We start from the raw sequence: 12,047 nt of genomic DNA, 5'->3' as shown, positions 1-12,047 counted from the left end.
GGGCATTCTCTGCTGGTTATTCGTCTCTAGCCAGGCCAAGCCCAGGAGCTGTGTCTGGTCCTTACATTCGCTCACCTGTCAGATGGAATAGGCTACAGAAAAGGAAGCTCATGATGTAAAAGGGACTCCCTTAAAGTTGCTACCTGCAGGGTAGTAAGATTCTTCTCTCCCACACACCTACCTGCTGGCAGAGGCTGATTCTGGGCATAGAGACCCACTGGCGACTGCCCATATACCAGTCTAGACATGGAATTCCCAGCCTGATGATGCATGAGGTCTGCAGGCATGCCCACTCCATAGGAGACTCCTCGGCTAGGGCCCAACACAAAATCCTGCAGGAGGAAGGAGGAGTGAGAGGGAGCAGCACACCTGGAGCCTCCAGGAACTCACAGCTGGGACAACTGGGTCACAAAGCTAAAAGGGACAAGACCATGTGTGCTAGTCAGGACGACGAGCAGCCTCTCCTCTCCCTAGCAAGGATGCCGAGGGCACACTCACTGCCTCTTCCTCAAGAAACCCGGAGAGGCTCCTCTCCTGGGGAATGCTGGGAAGAGGTCCAGCGTTTCACTGATGCCTCTCGGAAAGGAAAGCACTAACCACCTGCTCCTCACAGGCAGAGCAGAAAGGACAGAGCTGTGGCTGGGGGTGCGACACAGCCCTGTGTCAGGTCCATGGCTGGTGGGAAAGGTCACGTTACCTCGCTTTTGTTGGCAGGCTGGTTGCGTTTCTTGCTCTTGCTCGGTTTCTTCTTGCGCTCCTCAGTGGAGGTGGTAGGATTGGAGCTGGTTTTATCAGCCTTGGCTGGCTCTACGACCTTCTTCTCTGGCTCTAGGGCCACAGGTGTAGGGGGCTCCTCCTCCTCAGGAGGCAGTGGCAGTGGCTCCAAGTAGTAGCTGCGGGGCTTGGGTTTCAGGTGTGTATGATACAGCAGAAGCCTCTGCTGCTCCTCGAACCTGGACACCTTACGATCCACCCGCACAGTCCCAAACCAGCCCCAAGAGAGGGGTGCTGAGTGCTTCAGGCCCTCAAACAGATCCCAGGGGGAAATCTTCTGCTTCGTGGAGACTTGCAAACCCTTGAAAGAAAGACGAGGAAGTCAGTGAGCAAACCCCAAGCCACTAGCAGCCCTTGGGCAAGGGCACAGGGAGCCACTGAGCCCATACCACCAGCTCCACTCCATCGAGCAGGGACCAGTGTCTTGTCTCTTCTGAAACAATGTTCACCACATTGTCTCCTATTGCTCCTCAATTCATCCCCCCACCCCTTCTCGTCCCCCCTTTGCCAGTCTCCTGCTGGCACATAGGCTGTAAGCTGCTGTGGCATGGGTCGTGGGTCTCCGTGGGCACAGAGTCAACATTTACATCAGCAGCAGCAGTACTCGAGATGCCTTGGAAGACACTGCCTGCAACTATTAACGGGTTAAAACACCTTAACTCTTCCCTTCTCTGATGTGGCTACACCACGCTGAGTGTGAGGGTCCTGGCTCTCTTTGGACAGCTGCACAAAACACAGTACTTGGCAAGAGGGTTAACAAACCAGATGCTTCCAGACACCAGCACAGGCTCCAGGCAAGAGCAGCACGAGGCTGTCTGTGCACTGGCAGCCATGACTCGGAGGCCCAGGAACAGGACTACTTGCCTCCTTCTTGAAAATAGAGTCAAAGCCAGCAATCTTGTTGCCTTTGGTGTCAATGAGAGATCCCTGAGGTTCGCAGGTAATGACGTCCCGAGTCTGCTTGGGAAGAGGAAGTAGCTGTCGCACTTTCTCCAGGCTGTCAGATTGTCGGTCGCCCAACTCCTTCTGCACTAGGCAGGAGGTGGAGACAAAGGTGTCAGGAGCCATTCAAACAGTGGTATCCAATGCAACCAACCCTACCATCACTGTCGCCCCCACAATGCTCTGCCCCACAACCACCACTGCCCTATCGCCCCATGCCCCACAAACCACTTCTCAATACCCTCTTATATTGCTGCCTCCTGCCCTCTGTGCCCAACACCACACCATATTCCCCAGCTCTCCAGACTGGCCAGGGCCTCCTCACCCTGAGTTTCTTGACCAGGTTCATGTATGCTCGCTTGTTCTCCTCCATGCTGCCCTGAGAAATGCTGGACATGTCCGCAGCCAGGGTGCCATTGATGAGCACACTCAGCATGTCCAGCACTGTGGTGAAGAGCTCGCTGAGGGGAAGAGCAGAAAGGCTGAGGTCAGGAGAGGGGATGACCCTGCAGTTCCACAACCCAGCACCACCCAGAAATGCAGGGTTGCACGAACACCTCTGCCATCACAGAGAACAATGCCCCATTAGCTCACCTGGAGCATGCCCTCAGGGGATGGGCAGGATTGGACCCACCAGCACAGCACATCTTATAGCACCCTGTCCAGACTTCAATCCCCGTCTCCTCCTCTGGAAAACTGTTCCACGGCCTCCCAGACCCCTCACCATCCCATTAAGCCTTGTAACCCCCCTGGCCTCAAGACAGCTTGATGTGCCCCCCACGTGCACACTCACTCAGCCTCTCCTCACAGCTCAGTCCCTCAGCTCTGCCCTCAGCTCCTCACAGCTTGTCTGCATCTTTCCCAGTAATAACGATGCCTGGGTGAGCTCAGTGCGCCAGCTGTAGGGAGGGGGCTGTCCCCTCCCTGCTCTGCATGTGCCCATGGAGTGTGAGGGCCCTTTGGCTGCCATTTGAGCCTACACACTGGGAACTAGTTGTCCACTACTTCTCCTAGGTCTCTTTCAGCCATCCCTGGTCTCTGGTTCCTGCAACCCTCTCGCAGGAGAGGTCTGTATGTGCTTGCGGGCTGGCTCTCCCACATGGGACTGAAGTATGTGGGTGGGACAGCTTGCCCTCACCAGGACAGGAGCTGGACTAACTCTAGACTCCCCGTGGGAAGCGCCCTGCTCCCAGACTTGAAGGAGACAGTTACTTGTTTGACTGCATGTCGACAGTTCCACTGCTGATGATGTCCAGGAGAAGCACCGCCCACTCTGTTGTCTGCTGTGTGCTGCGCTGAACTGTGTCAAACATCCCCCCCACCTGGCAGGGAACAAAAGTCAGTCAGAGCCCAGGCACTGTCCTGCCACACAGGGAACCCCAGAACCCAAAAGGGAGAGTGGAGGCTAAGCCAGGATACCTCTTATGGGCAGGTGAGGCGGGGACAAGCTCCAGACAGCCCAGATAAAGGGGTGCCCTGCTGTAGGCCCTGGACCAGCTTAGACCCTGGACTGGCTCCCCCTGCCAGCTTGGCAGCAAGTTGAAAAGGGAAGCAATGCTGTGACCAATCTGCACTGAGCGTTTCTGAAAGAGTTCAAGGTGTGTGTCCTGGCACAGAGGTGTCTCCTGTCTGGACAGGACAGCCAGGTCTCTCCATCCATTCCGTCCCTCGCATGGCTCCATACCCAGAAGAGCCAGGGAAATCTTCATCAGGCCCTGCCCACCCTTAGAAGGGAGGACTCCCTGTTTATCCCCCTTTTCTCCTGCTGCTCACCAGATTCAGTCGCAGTTTCAAGGCCTCATGCATCAGCTGTTTGGCTTTGCAGTCATCCTGGTACTGATCTTCCCGCCAGTTTGTAACAATCTAGGAGATTTAGAAGAGAGGTGAGGACCTCACATGCTGGACCCTGCACTGCAGAGGGAGCAGTGAGAACTCCCCACTCCTTACAGTCTGGGCTAGGAGGAAAGCAGAGAAGATGCCCTGCCAAAGCACCCACAGTCCCCGATATGGAGGGAGTGAGGGAGATGCCTTCCCCATGGAGGGTGCCACCCTGTGAGGGTATATCCATTTGGATGGTCTGTTGTTCCCAAGCTCTTGTGGGGGCTGGGAAGGGGTCTACCTGCTGGACCTGGCTGTAGAGTGAGGTAAGAAGGCCTTCTCGCTGCTCATCCTGTCCTTTTAAACACGTCAGCACCAGCGACAGGAAGGGCTGCTGGCTCAGGAGGGACATGCTGGGAGGAAGAAGAGGAAGTGAGCTAGACAATGCCAAATGCTAGGTGTGGCTGCCCAGGGCTTCTTGACCTCTCCCCAGAGCTCACCTCTTCTGCTTCTGGCGATCTCGCTCCTTGCGGGACGATGACCCCAGGTGCTGTCCTTTCTCTAGCTCTTCTCCAGCAGCTTTAAGTACATGGCCCTGCACCGATGTGGGCAGCTTGGCGATAAGTGGGGCCACCAGCCACACTCCTGACCTCTCCAAGGAACTGTGACACAGGGCAGACAAAAAGCTGAGTGAGCCAACCCATTGTTCCAAGTCCCTCTGCAAAGGATCCCACTGTCCCAGGGAGAGAGGAGCTGGGGCAGTACCTACCTGAGGATGGGTTTGGCTTTGTTGCTGGCAGATGCAGTGCTCACAGGCGCAGTGCTGAGGCTGTTGACTCCAGTTCCAGTGCAGTTAGCGGAGCTGGTCTCTGCTGACTGCTGGAACACCTCAATGGTGGCCTTGGCAATGTTTTCTAACAAGGAATTCATCTCCTGGAGAGAGTGGAAGTGTTGAGTGGAGTGCAGGCCCCGCCCCCCGCAACACCGCTCCTCTTTCTAGAGCACTTGAGGCACTGGCTGACCACAGCAACAGGGCCTGTTCGCCTGAGCACAGCTCAGCGCAATCCTAGCAAGTGAAACTCCCTCATGCCTGTTGGCCTTAGGCGGCTCACCCATTCTCGGTGAGCCATTCCCCAAGCATCCTCCCCCACTTATGTTCCCCATGTTCTCACTCCCTGCCAGGGGTCCATTCCCCAACTTGGAAACACACAGAGATCCCCATCCAACATGCAGGGCAGCTCTCTGAGCTCACCACACAACTCACATTGTTTGCTGTCTGCTTAATCATGAGCTGCAGCTCCAACGAGGACTGCCTCATTGTCCATTGGTCCAAGTTCTGTAATACACAGACACACGGCAAATTAGCCTCACCCCACAACCACTTCCTCAGCCCACACAGCCCCTCCCCCCGTGATGAATCTTCCCCCTGGCCTCAAGAAGGTGAACGTCTTTTAGAGACTGACGTTATGAACACTCATGTCCAGCAATGGAGGTTAATGGGAATAATGTGTCAGGCTCTCTCCTCCCCACTCATCCCACCATGGAGCCAAGCAGGACCCATCCCCCCAACACCTGTAGGATGCGTTTAATCCTCTGTCGCTGCGGATTCTCTCCCTCCTCATTGTCCAGCAATCGATGTGGGTAACAGATCAGCTGCATCAGCCTCTGGGCCTGGGTGCTGCTCAGAACGGGATCCTGCAAATCATTGCTGTCTTCACAGAGGGACTTCAGACATCGTTCACCCACCCACTCCTGCAAGGTGAGCACAGGATGAGCAGGGACAGTGCATGGCCTGCACTGTGTTTAGGTGAGCAGGCCAAGACAGCACCCACTGCTTGCTTCTCAAATTTGAGGGGAGGATCTGGGAGCAAATTCAATCCACATGGACCTCCCTAGCAACTTGTGGGGCCCAAAGTCCCTTCTCCTCACTAATTATGCTGACACTGCCCCTTTCCTTGTCCGATGCAGTGACTGTAGAAGGGGAAACTGGTCCTGGCAGGTCAGCAGCAGAGGAACATAGCTGTAGCTGTTTGTTTTTTGACCTATTGGCCAGACTTAACTCCAGATAGTCACCGCCATGGCCTAAGGCCATAAGACATTCCAAATGTTCCACTAGTAATTCATACATTTTAAGGCCCGAAAGAACCATTGTGATCATCCAGCCTGAGCTCCTGCACAACATGGGCCACAGGGCTTCCCTGAATTAACTCCTGCCTTCAAGCCCAATGTCTGGGGTTGACCTAAATCGTATCTTAGAAAAACTTCCCATCTTGATTTTAAAATGGTCACGGATGGAAAATCTGCCATGACACTTGGTAAACTGCTCCAGTGGTCAGTTACCCTCACGGTTAAAAATTTGCATCTTGTTTCTAGTCTGAATTTGTCTAGCTTCAATTTCCACCATTGGATCTTGTTAGATCATGGCCTATTAGATTGAAAAGCCTTCTTATTAAATTGTTGTTCCCCACATAGGCACTTACAGACTGTGATCAAGTCACCTCTTAACCTTCCTTTTGATAAGCTAAAGTAGATTGAAAGACTCCAGGAGTCTTTACCATCGTCTGGAGTTCCTCTCCTCAAATTCTATCCAAAATCCTCTCCAATCTGGCTTCTGCCCCTTTCATTTCTCTGACACTGCTCTCACGCAAGTCCCTAATGACCTCTTCCCTGGCTTCCATGACTATGCCCTTTTGGTTCTCTAATCACTCCTTCACTCCTTGGTCCCTCTCCACTCTCCCGCTGCACATTATGTCTTGGCAATTTCATCTAGAAACACAAATTCAACTACAGTCTCTGTGCTGACGACTCACAGACTTATCTCCTGCTCTCCAAACTACAATCACCGCCTATCTCTGACATCCCCTCGTAGATGTCCTGTCATCAGCTCCAACTCAATATGGCTAAAATTGACACTTAAGCTTCCCTCCAAACCCTCCCCACTACCTCTTTTCTCCATCACTCTGGACATCACCCTCCTGTCTGTCATTCAGGCCTGTAACCTGGACATGCTCTTTGACTCCGGCTTCTCTCTTGGTCCTCATATGCAGGCTGTGTTTGAAGCTTACTGATTCATTCCACAAAACATCTCTAAAATATGGCTTTTTCCTTTCCACCACCGAGCGAAAACTCTCATCGTGTCACACCTGGATCACTGCAACATTCTTCCCTCTGGCTTTGACAAACACCACCCTGCCTTGCTCAAATCCATTCAGCATGCAGCTGCAAAGATCATTTTCCTAACCTTTCGCTTTGACCGTGTCACCCCTTTCTCTACATCTCTCCATTGGCTTCCCCTTCTCTAAAGCATCAAACATAAGCTACTTCACTTTCAAGGATCTGCGAGGCCCACCCCCACTTTACCTATCATCTCTCATTCATTATCAGGATGTTGACTCTCACCTCCAATCAGCTCATGATGCCACACTCCACTGTCCACTTGTTACATTTTCAAACAAGCACCTTCATGCTTTCTCCCATGCTTAGGTGGTCATCTGCAAAGCTCTCTCATGATCCTCCTTCCTTCAAAACCCTCCCTAAGACTCTCCTCCTCCTAACCTGATAGCCGTTAGGCCGCTGTGTGTTGAGACCACTGTCTATCATACTGACCAATCCTGTCTCATTATTTCCTCCCCAGTCTGTCTGTACCCAACTATCGTCTTATACTCCTAGGTCACTTAGGAACTTTTGAAAATTTTCTCTTATCCTTCTCATTGATCTCAGTTGGAACTGGACTGGGGCCCCCTTAGGCAAAATTAAAGTGGTTCTAGGTTTTATATCATGCTAGCAGCAAATGCCTCCTGCCACCAAGGGTAAGCTCTTCGGGACAAGGATTAACTTTTTGTTCTGTGTTTGTACAGGGCCTAGCACAATGGGGTCCTGAGCCAGGACTAGGGCTTCTCGGTCCCACATTGATACAAATAATGAATACAGTATATTTCCAATGATCCAAACAGCATGGGGGAACACAGACTTTATTTGGATAATTGAGAAGGAAGGCGCCATTCAGTAGTAGAGTGGCCTTTCCACCAGCCAGGGGTACCTCCTCACAGTCTAGGCCAGGGGTCTCTGCTCTATGCTCTGAAGCTCTGCATTATCCAAATCCCTTCTTTGTCCCGTAGCATGAGATACATGGGGGACAAGGCACGGATTTGAACAACATGGAGGTTCGGATAATAGGGTTTTGGATAAATAGGAGTTACGGTAATGAAAAACAAATAATAAATAAGGCATGTTTTCCAATCTTGTAATTGCTCTTGTGGCTCTTCTCTGAATCCTTTCCAAATTTTCACATCCTTCTTGAATTGGGGAGACTGGAATGGAACAATATTCCAGCACCGGTCACACAAGGGCCACATATACAGCAATATAACCTCTCTACTATTTGATATTATCCTGTTTATCCATCCAAGGATTGCATTAGCCCTTTTGATCACTGCATTGCACTGGGAGCTCATGTTCATGCAAACTCACATTTAACCAATTATACACTATGACCACCAGTCTTTTTCAGAATCACTCCCTCACATGATAGAATTGCCCATTCAAGTGTGGCCTCCTTCTCTGATTCTAGGTGTACAACTTCATATTTGCCATACTGATATGGATGCTTGCTTGATCCCAGCTTATCAAGCGATACAGATCACCCTGTACCAGTGACCTGTCCTCTTCATTATTTACCACTCTCCCAATCTTAATCTCATCTGCCAACTTTATCATTGATGATTTTATGCTTTTTTCCAGGTCATTGATAAAAAATGTTAAGTAGCATAGAGCCAAAAAATTATTCCTACAGGTCCCACTAGAAACAGATGAAACTTGCTTGATGATGATTCCCTATTTACAGTTACATATTTAGAGCGGTCAGTTAGCCAGTTTTTAATCCATTTAACATATGCCATGTTGGTTTTGTATCACTCTAGTTTCTTAATCAAAATGACGTCAATGTTGTCAATGCCTTACAGAAGTTTAAGTATATTATAGCAACACTATTATCTTTATCAACCAAGCTTGTCTCATAAAAACAGATATCAAGTCAGTCTGACAGGATCTATTTTCCATAAACCCAAGTTGTTTGGCATTAGTTATATTCCCCTGTTTTAATTCTTTACTAATCGAGTCCTGTACAAATCATTCAGTTATTTTGCCCAGGACTGACATCAGCTGACAGTCCTATAATTACCTGGGTTGTCACATTTATCCTTTTTAAATACTGCCACATTAGCTTTCTTCCAATCCTTTGGAACTTCCCCAGTGTTCCATGATTTACTGAAAATCCAACATTAATGGTCCAGAGAGCTCCTCAGCCAGCTCTTTTTAAATTCTTGGATTAAAGTTATCTGGACCTGCTGATATAAAAACATCTAACCTTAGTAACGGCTGTTTAACATCATCCTTAGTTACCGTTGGAATTGAAAGTATTTCACCTTCAACACTATGATATGGCATCATCATCATCACCTGGACTTTTTCCAAATACGGAACAGAAATATTTATTGAACACTTCTGGCTCTTTTGCATTATTATTGATAATTCCACCATTTCCATCTAGTAATGGGCCAATACTATCCATCCGGATTCCTTCTGTTCCTGATATACTTGAAAACAGACCAGTTACTTACCCTTCAACACATGTGTTGTCCATGCAGATTCCACTCATGGTGCCCAGGTGACCCAGCCACACAAGATCTGACTCTTTTTGAACAGCAATGTCGTTCACACTCCCAAGTGCAGGTGGTGCACACTAGTGGTCAGAGCAGAATCAGGAGGCTACCAACAGACTGAGCCAGAAGCCAGAACAGGCCCAAAGGCAGAGCTAGAGTCATGGTCAGGAGACAAGCCAGTGGTCAGAGCCAGGAGACAGGAATCAGCAGGGACTAGGGCTGGAGTAAGGGCTGCCCAGGAAGTAGGTCTGGCGCAGCTGTGGGCAGAGAATGCATTGAGCGGCCACTGAGTTCCTGTTGCTACAGGGTTTACATGGTGATCTGTTGGCTCTTCTGACCAATCAGGGAGCACAGTCACTAACTGAGGATTTATTAGGTGCAGCCAAGCTTATGGGGTTGCTAGGCAACCGAGCCTGAGGCAGCAGAGTTCCTGACAGCATCCACTATGGCAGCACCCCTGCTTCATGTATCCTCACAACCACAGACGTTGGGGTCTTAAAGGATGGGGCAGCCTCAACTGCCACCCCATTCCTTCGCCAATAAGAATTCCAAGAGAACAGGTGGAGGGCCAGATCATGGAGCCTGTGTGGACAACATATCTCAAAGAACCACCCTTACTGTAGGATAAGCAACTGTTCTTCGAGTGATTGTGCACACACATTCCACTCTGGGTGATTAACAAGCAGTGATCTTTAACCTGAAGGTGGGAAGAGGAGTCCTACTTAAAAAGGTATGGCAAGCCAGCCCTACCAAAGCTGGCATCTGATCTGGAAGCCTGAACCAGGACAAAATGGAAGGTGAGAGTGTGAACGAAGCTCCAGGAAGCTGCTCTATTTCAAATAATGGGATGTTACCTAAAGACACTGTGGAGGCAGTGTGAGCCCTCATGGAATAGGCTCTAACATGACCCTGAGGATCTTGTCAGCTATCTGATACCAAAACCTTAACACAGTCCAAAACCCAGCTGGATAATCTGAGTGGAAACCCTTTTTGGGAAAGCCACAAACAGACGGGGGAGGATGCGAATGCTTTGCCCTAACTCTATAGAAGGATAAGGCTCTCACCACATATAAGGTGTACACTTTTATTTTGTCTGAGCTGGAGTAAGTTTTAGGAAGAAAACAGGACTAGTTCAGGTGAAAGTCTGAAACTTAGGAGAAGCCTAAGGATGACACTGTCCTTAAGGAACATAGAGGGCCTACCATGAAGGCCTGTATTCATTGACTAATCTGGCTGAGCTAACGGACACCAAAAACACCATCTTTGTCTATAAGTAATAGAGGGGGCGAGTTACCATGGGTTCTAAAGGAGGAAACGGTTTTCTAGCCTGTTGAGGAGTATGCAGGCCCAAGGAGCAGAGGGTGGCCTGGAGCCTTGCATCAGTTAGCTCTGAGAATAGCTCTGTTCCCTCAAAAGGGAGCTTCTGGAGGGTGGATTGCATCTCCTGGAACAGCCCGGAGGTCTGTAACCAGGAGCTACACCTCATGGCTATTGCAGAGGTGACACCAAGTCTGTGGCATCTCAGGCCATCTGGGGGACACCTCTGGCTTCTGCCTTGCCCTCTTCCACCAGAGTGGCGAATTCCTGTGCCCGGTCCTGTGGGAGGCTCTCTTTGAACTTGCCGATGGAGTCCCACAGGTTGAAATTGTATCTGCCAAGTAGGGCCTGATGGTTAGAGACCCTGAATTGGAGGCTCGCTGTTGAATAAATATTTCTCCCTGTAACAGGGTCCTCTGCCCGCCCCTCTTCCTGGGGCCCTCTGCTGCCCCAATAAAGCACAGAGAGGCTTCCCTTGCTGCAGCACCAGTGGCTTTATTTACACAAGTTCTCCCACCACCAGTAATACTATTTACAGAGTTTGCAGGCCTGACAATCTCCTCTCCTACACGGAGTCTGCCCTCAGCCTGGAGACTGACCTTCCCCTGGCCATTCCCCCCTTCTTCTGGCTGCCAGCCTTTATAGCCCTTGAAGCCTCAGGCTCACAGGTGCAGCCAGTTCTAAAGGCCAGGCACCAGACTTCTCCCCAGCCCCAATCTATTTCCCTTGATTGGGGCTTGCTGAGCAGGGGCTAATTAGGTGCCTTGCACCAGCACCCTGCTACACTCCCAAATAAGTCCAGCCTCTTGGCATCCTTATTTTGGGGATGCCACTCGCCTGGCCCTGCCTGGCCCTTTCGTTGACAGCGGACACAACCAGGGACCCCGTAGAAGGGTGCGTGTATAGATAGTCAAACCCCTTTGTGGGGACATAATACTTCTTTTCCGCCTTCTTGATGTGGACAGAATGGAAGCTGGGGTCTGCCACACTGACTTGGCGATCTTTAGGACTCCGGGGTGAACGGGCCATGTGACCTGGGCTGGGGCAGAGGAGGGAATGACATTCAAGAGGTCAACGGGCTCCTCAGCTAGCTCCTCAACCTCCAAGTTCAGGTTGGCTGCCACTCTTAAGTAGGGCTTGGTGCTCCCTGAAGTCATCAGGTGGGGGGGGTCTACCAGTTTGCAAGTTTCCCCTGCCACTGACTCGTCCGGGGATGACTGCACCACCAGGGGGTGGGGAGCGTCCCCTTGCTGCGTCAGGGACCACTCTGCAGTCGCCGTGGCCTCCAGTGGAGTCACTGCTTCGGATTCAGCCCCTTGGTCCGAAACCGGTGCCAGCTGCGCTGGGGGTAGCTTGTCTGATGTAGCCTGGGAGGAGCAGTGGGAGTATGGTGCCGGCATTACAGGCACCCACCACAGGTTCCAGTATTGCCACTGGGCGGGCCATTGCCCTTGACCCCATGCTGGTGCCGCAGGCGCCTTGATGGGTTCCTGGCTGGGAGACGATTCGCCCTGTACAGGGGAAGAGCTGAACTGT

At 51.1% G+C, this 12,047-nt stretch overlaps 1 protein-coding gene across 3 annotated transcripts in view; it reads right to left on the bottom strand.

The window, feature by feature from the left end:
* The window catches only part of MED12 (mediator complex subunit 12), a 68,639-nt gene that overhangs the window by 17,417 nt on the left and 39,175 nt on the right, over positions 1–12,047 (bottom strand). For all 3 annotated transcript variants that reach the window (XM_039488442.1, XM_039488443.1, XM_039488444.1), the window contains exons 27-37: positions 5,107–5,286; positions 4,799–4,870; positions 4,304–4,467; positions 4,035–4,196; positions 3,836–3,947; positions 3,490–3,579; positions 2,929–3,038; positions 2,042–2,177; positions 1,639–1,800; positions 698–1,075; positions 182–332 (exon numbers count right to left, since the gene is read on the bottom strand). In XM_039488442.1, coding sequence (XP_039344376.1) covers positions 182–332; positions 698–1,075; positions 1,639–1,800; positions 2,042–2,177; positions 2,929–3,038; positions 3,490–3,579; positions 3,836–3,947; positions 4,035–4,196; positions 4,304–4,467; positions 4,799–4,870; positions 5,107–5,286 — 1,717 coding nt within the window. The remainder of the gene's footprint in view (positions 1–181; positions 333–697; positions 1,076–1,638; positions 1,801–2,041; positions 2,178–2,928; positions 3,039–3,489; positions 3,580–3,835; positions 3,948–4,034; positions 4,197–4,303; positions 4,468–4,798; positions 4,871–5,106; positions 5,287–12,047) is intronic.

This window comes from Mauremys reevesii, linkage group 9 (genome assembly GCF_016161935.1).
Source record: "Mauremys reevesii isolate NIE-2019 linkage group 9, ASM1616193v1, whole genome shotgun sequence".
In the NCBI taxonomy this organism is placed as follows: Eukaryota; Metazoa; Chordata; order Testudines; family Geoemydidae; genus Mauremys; species Mauremys reevesii.
This window is presented reverse-complemented; position numbering and strand designations above follow the sequence as displayed.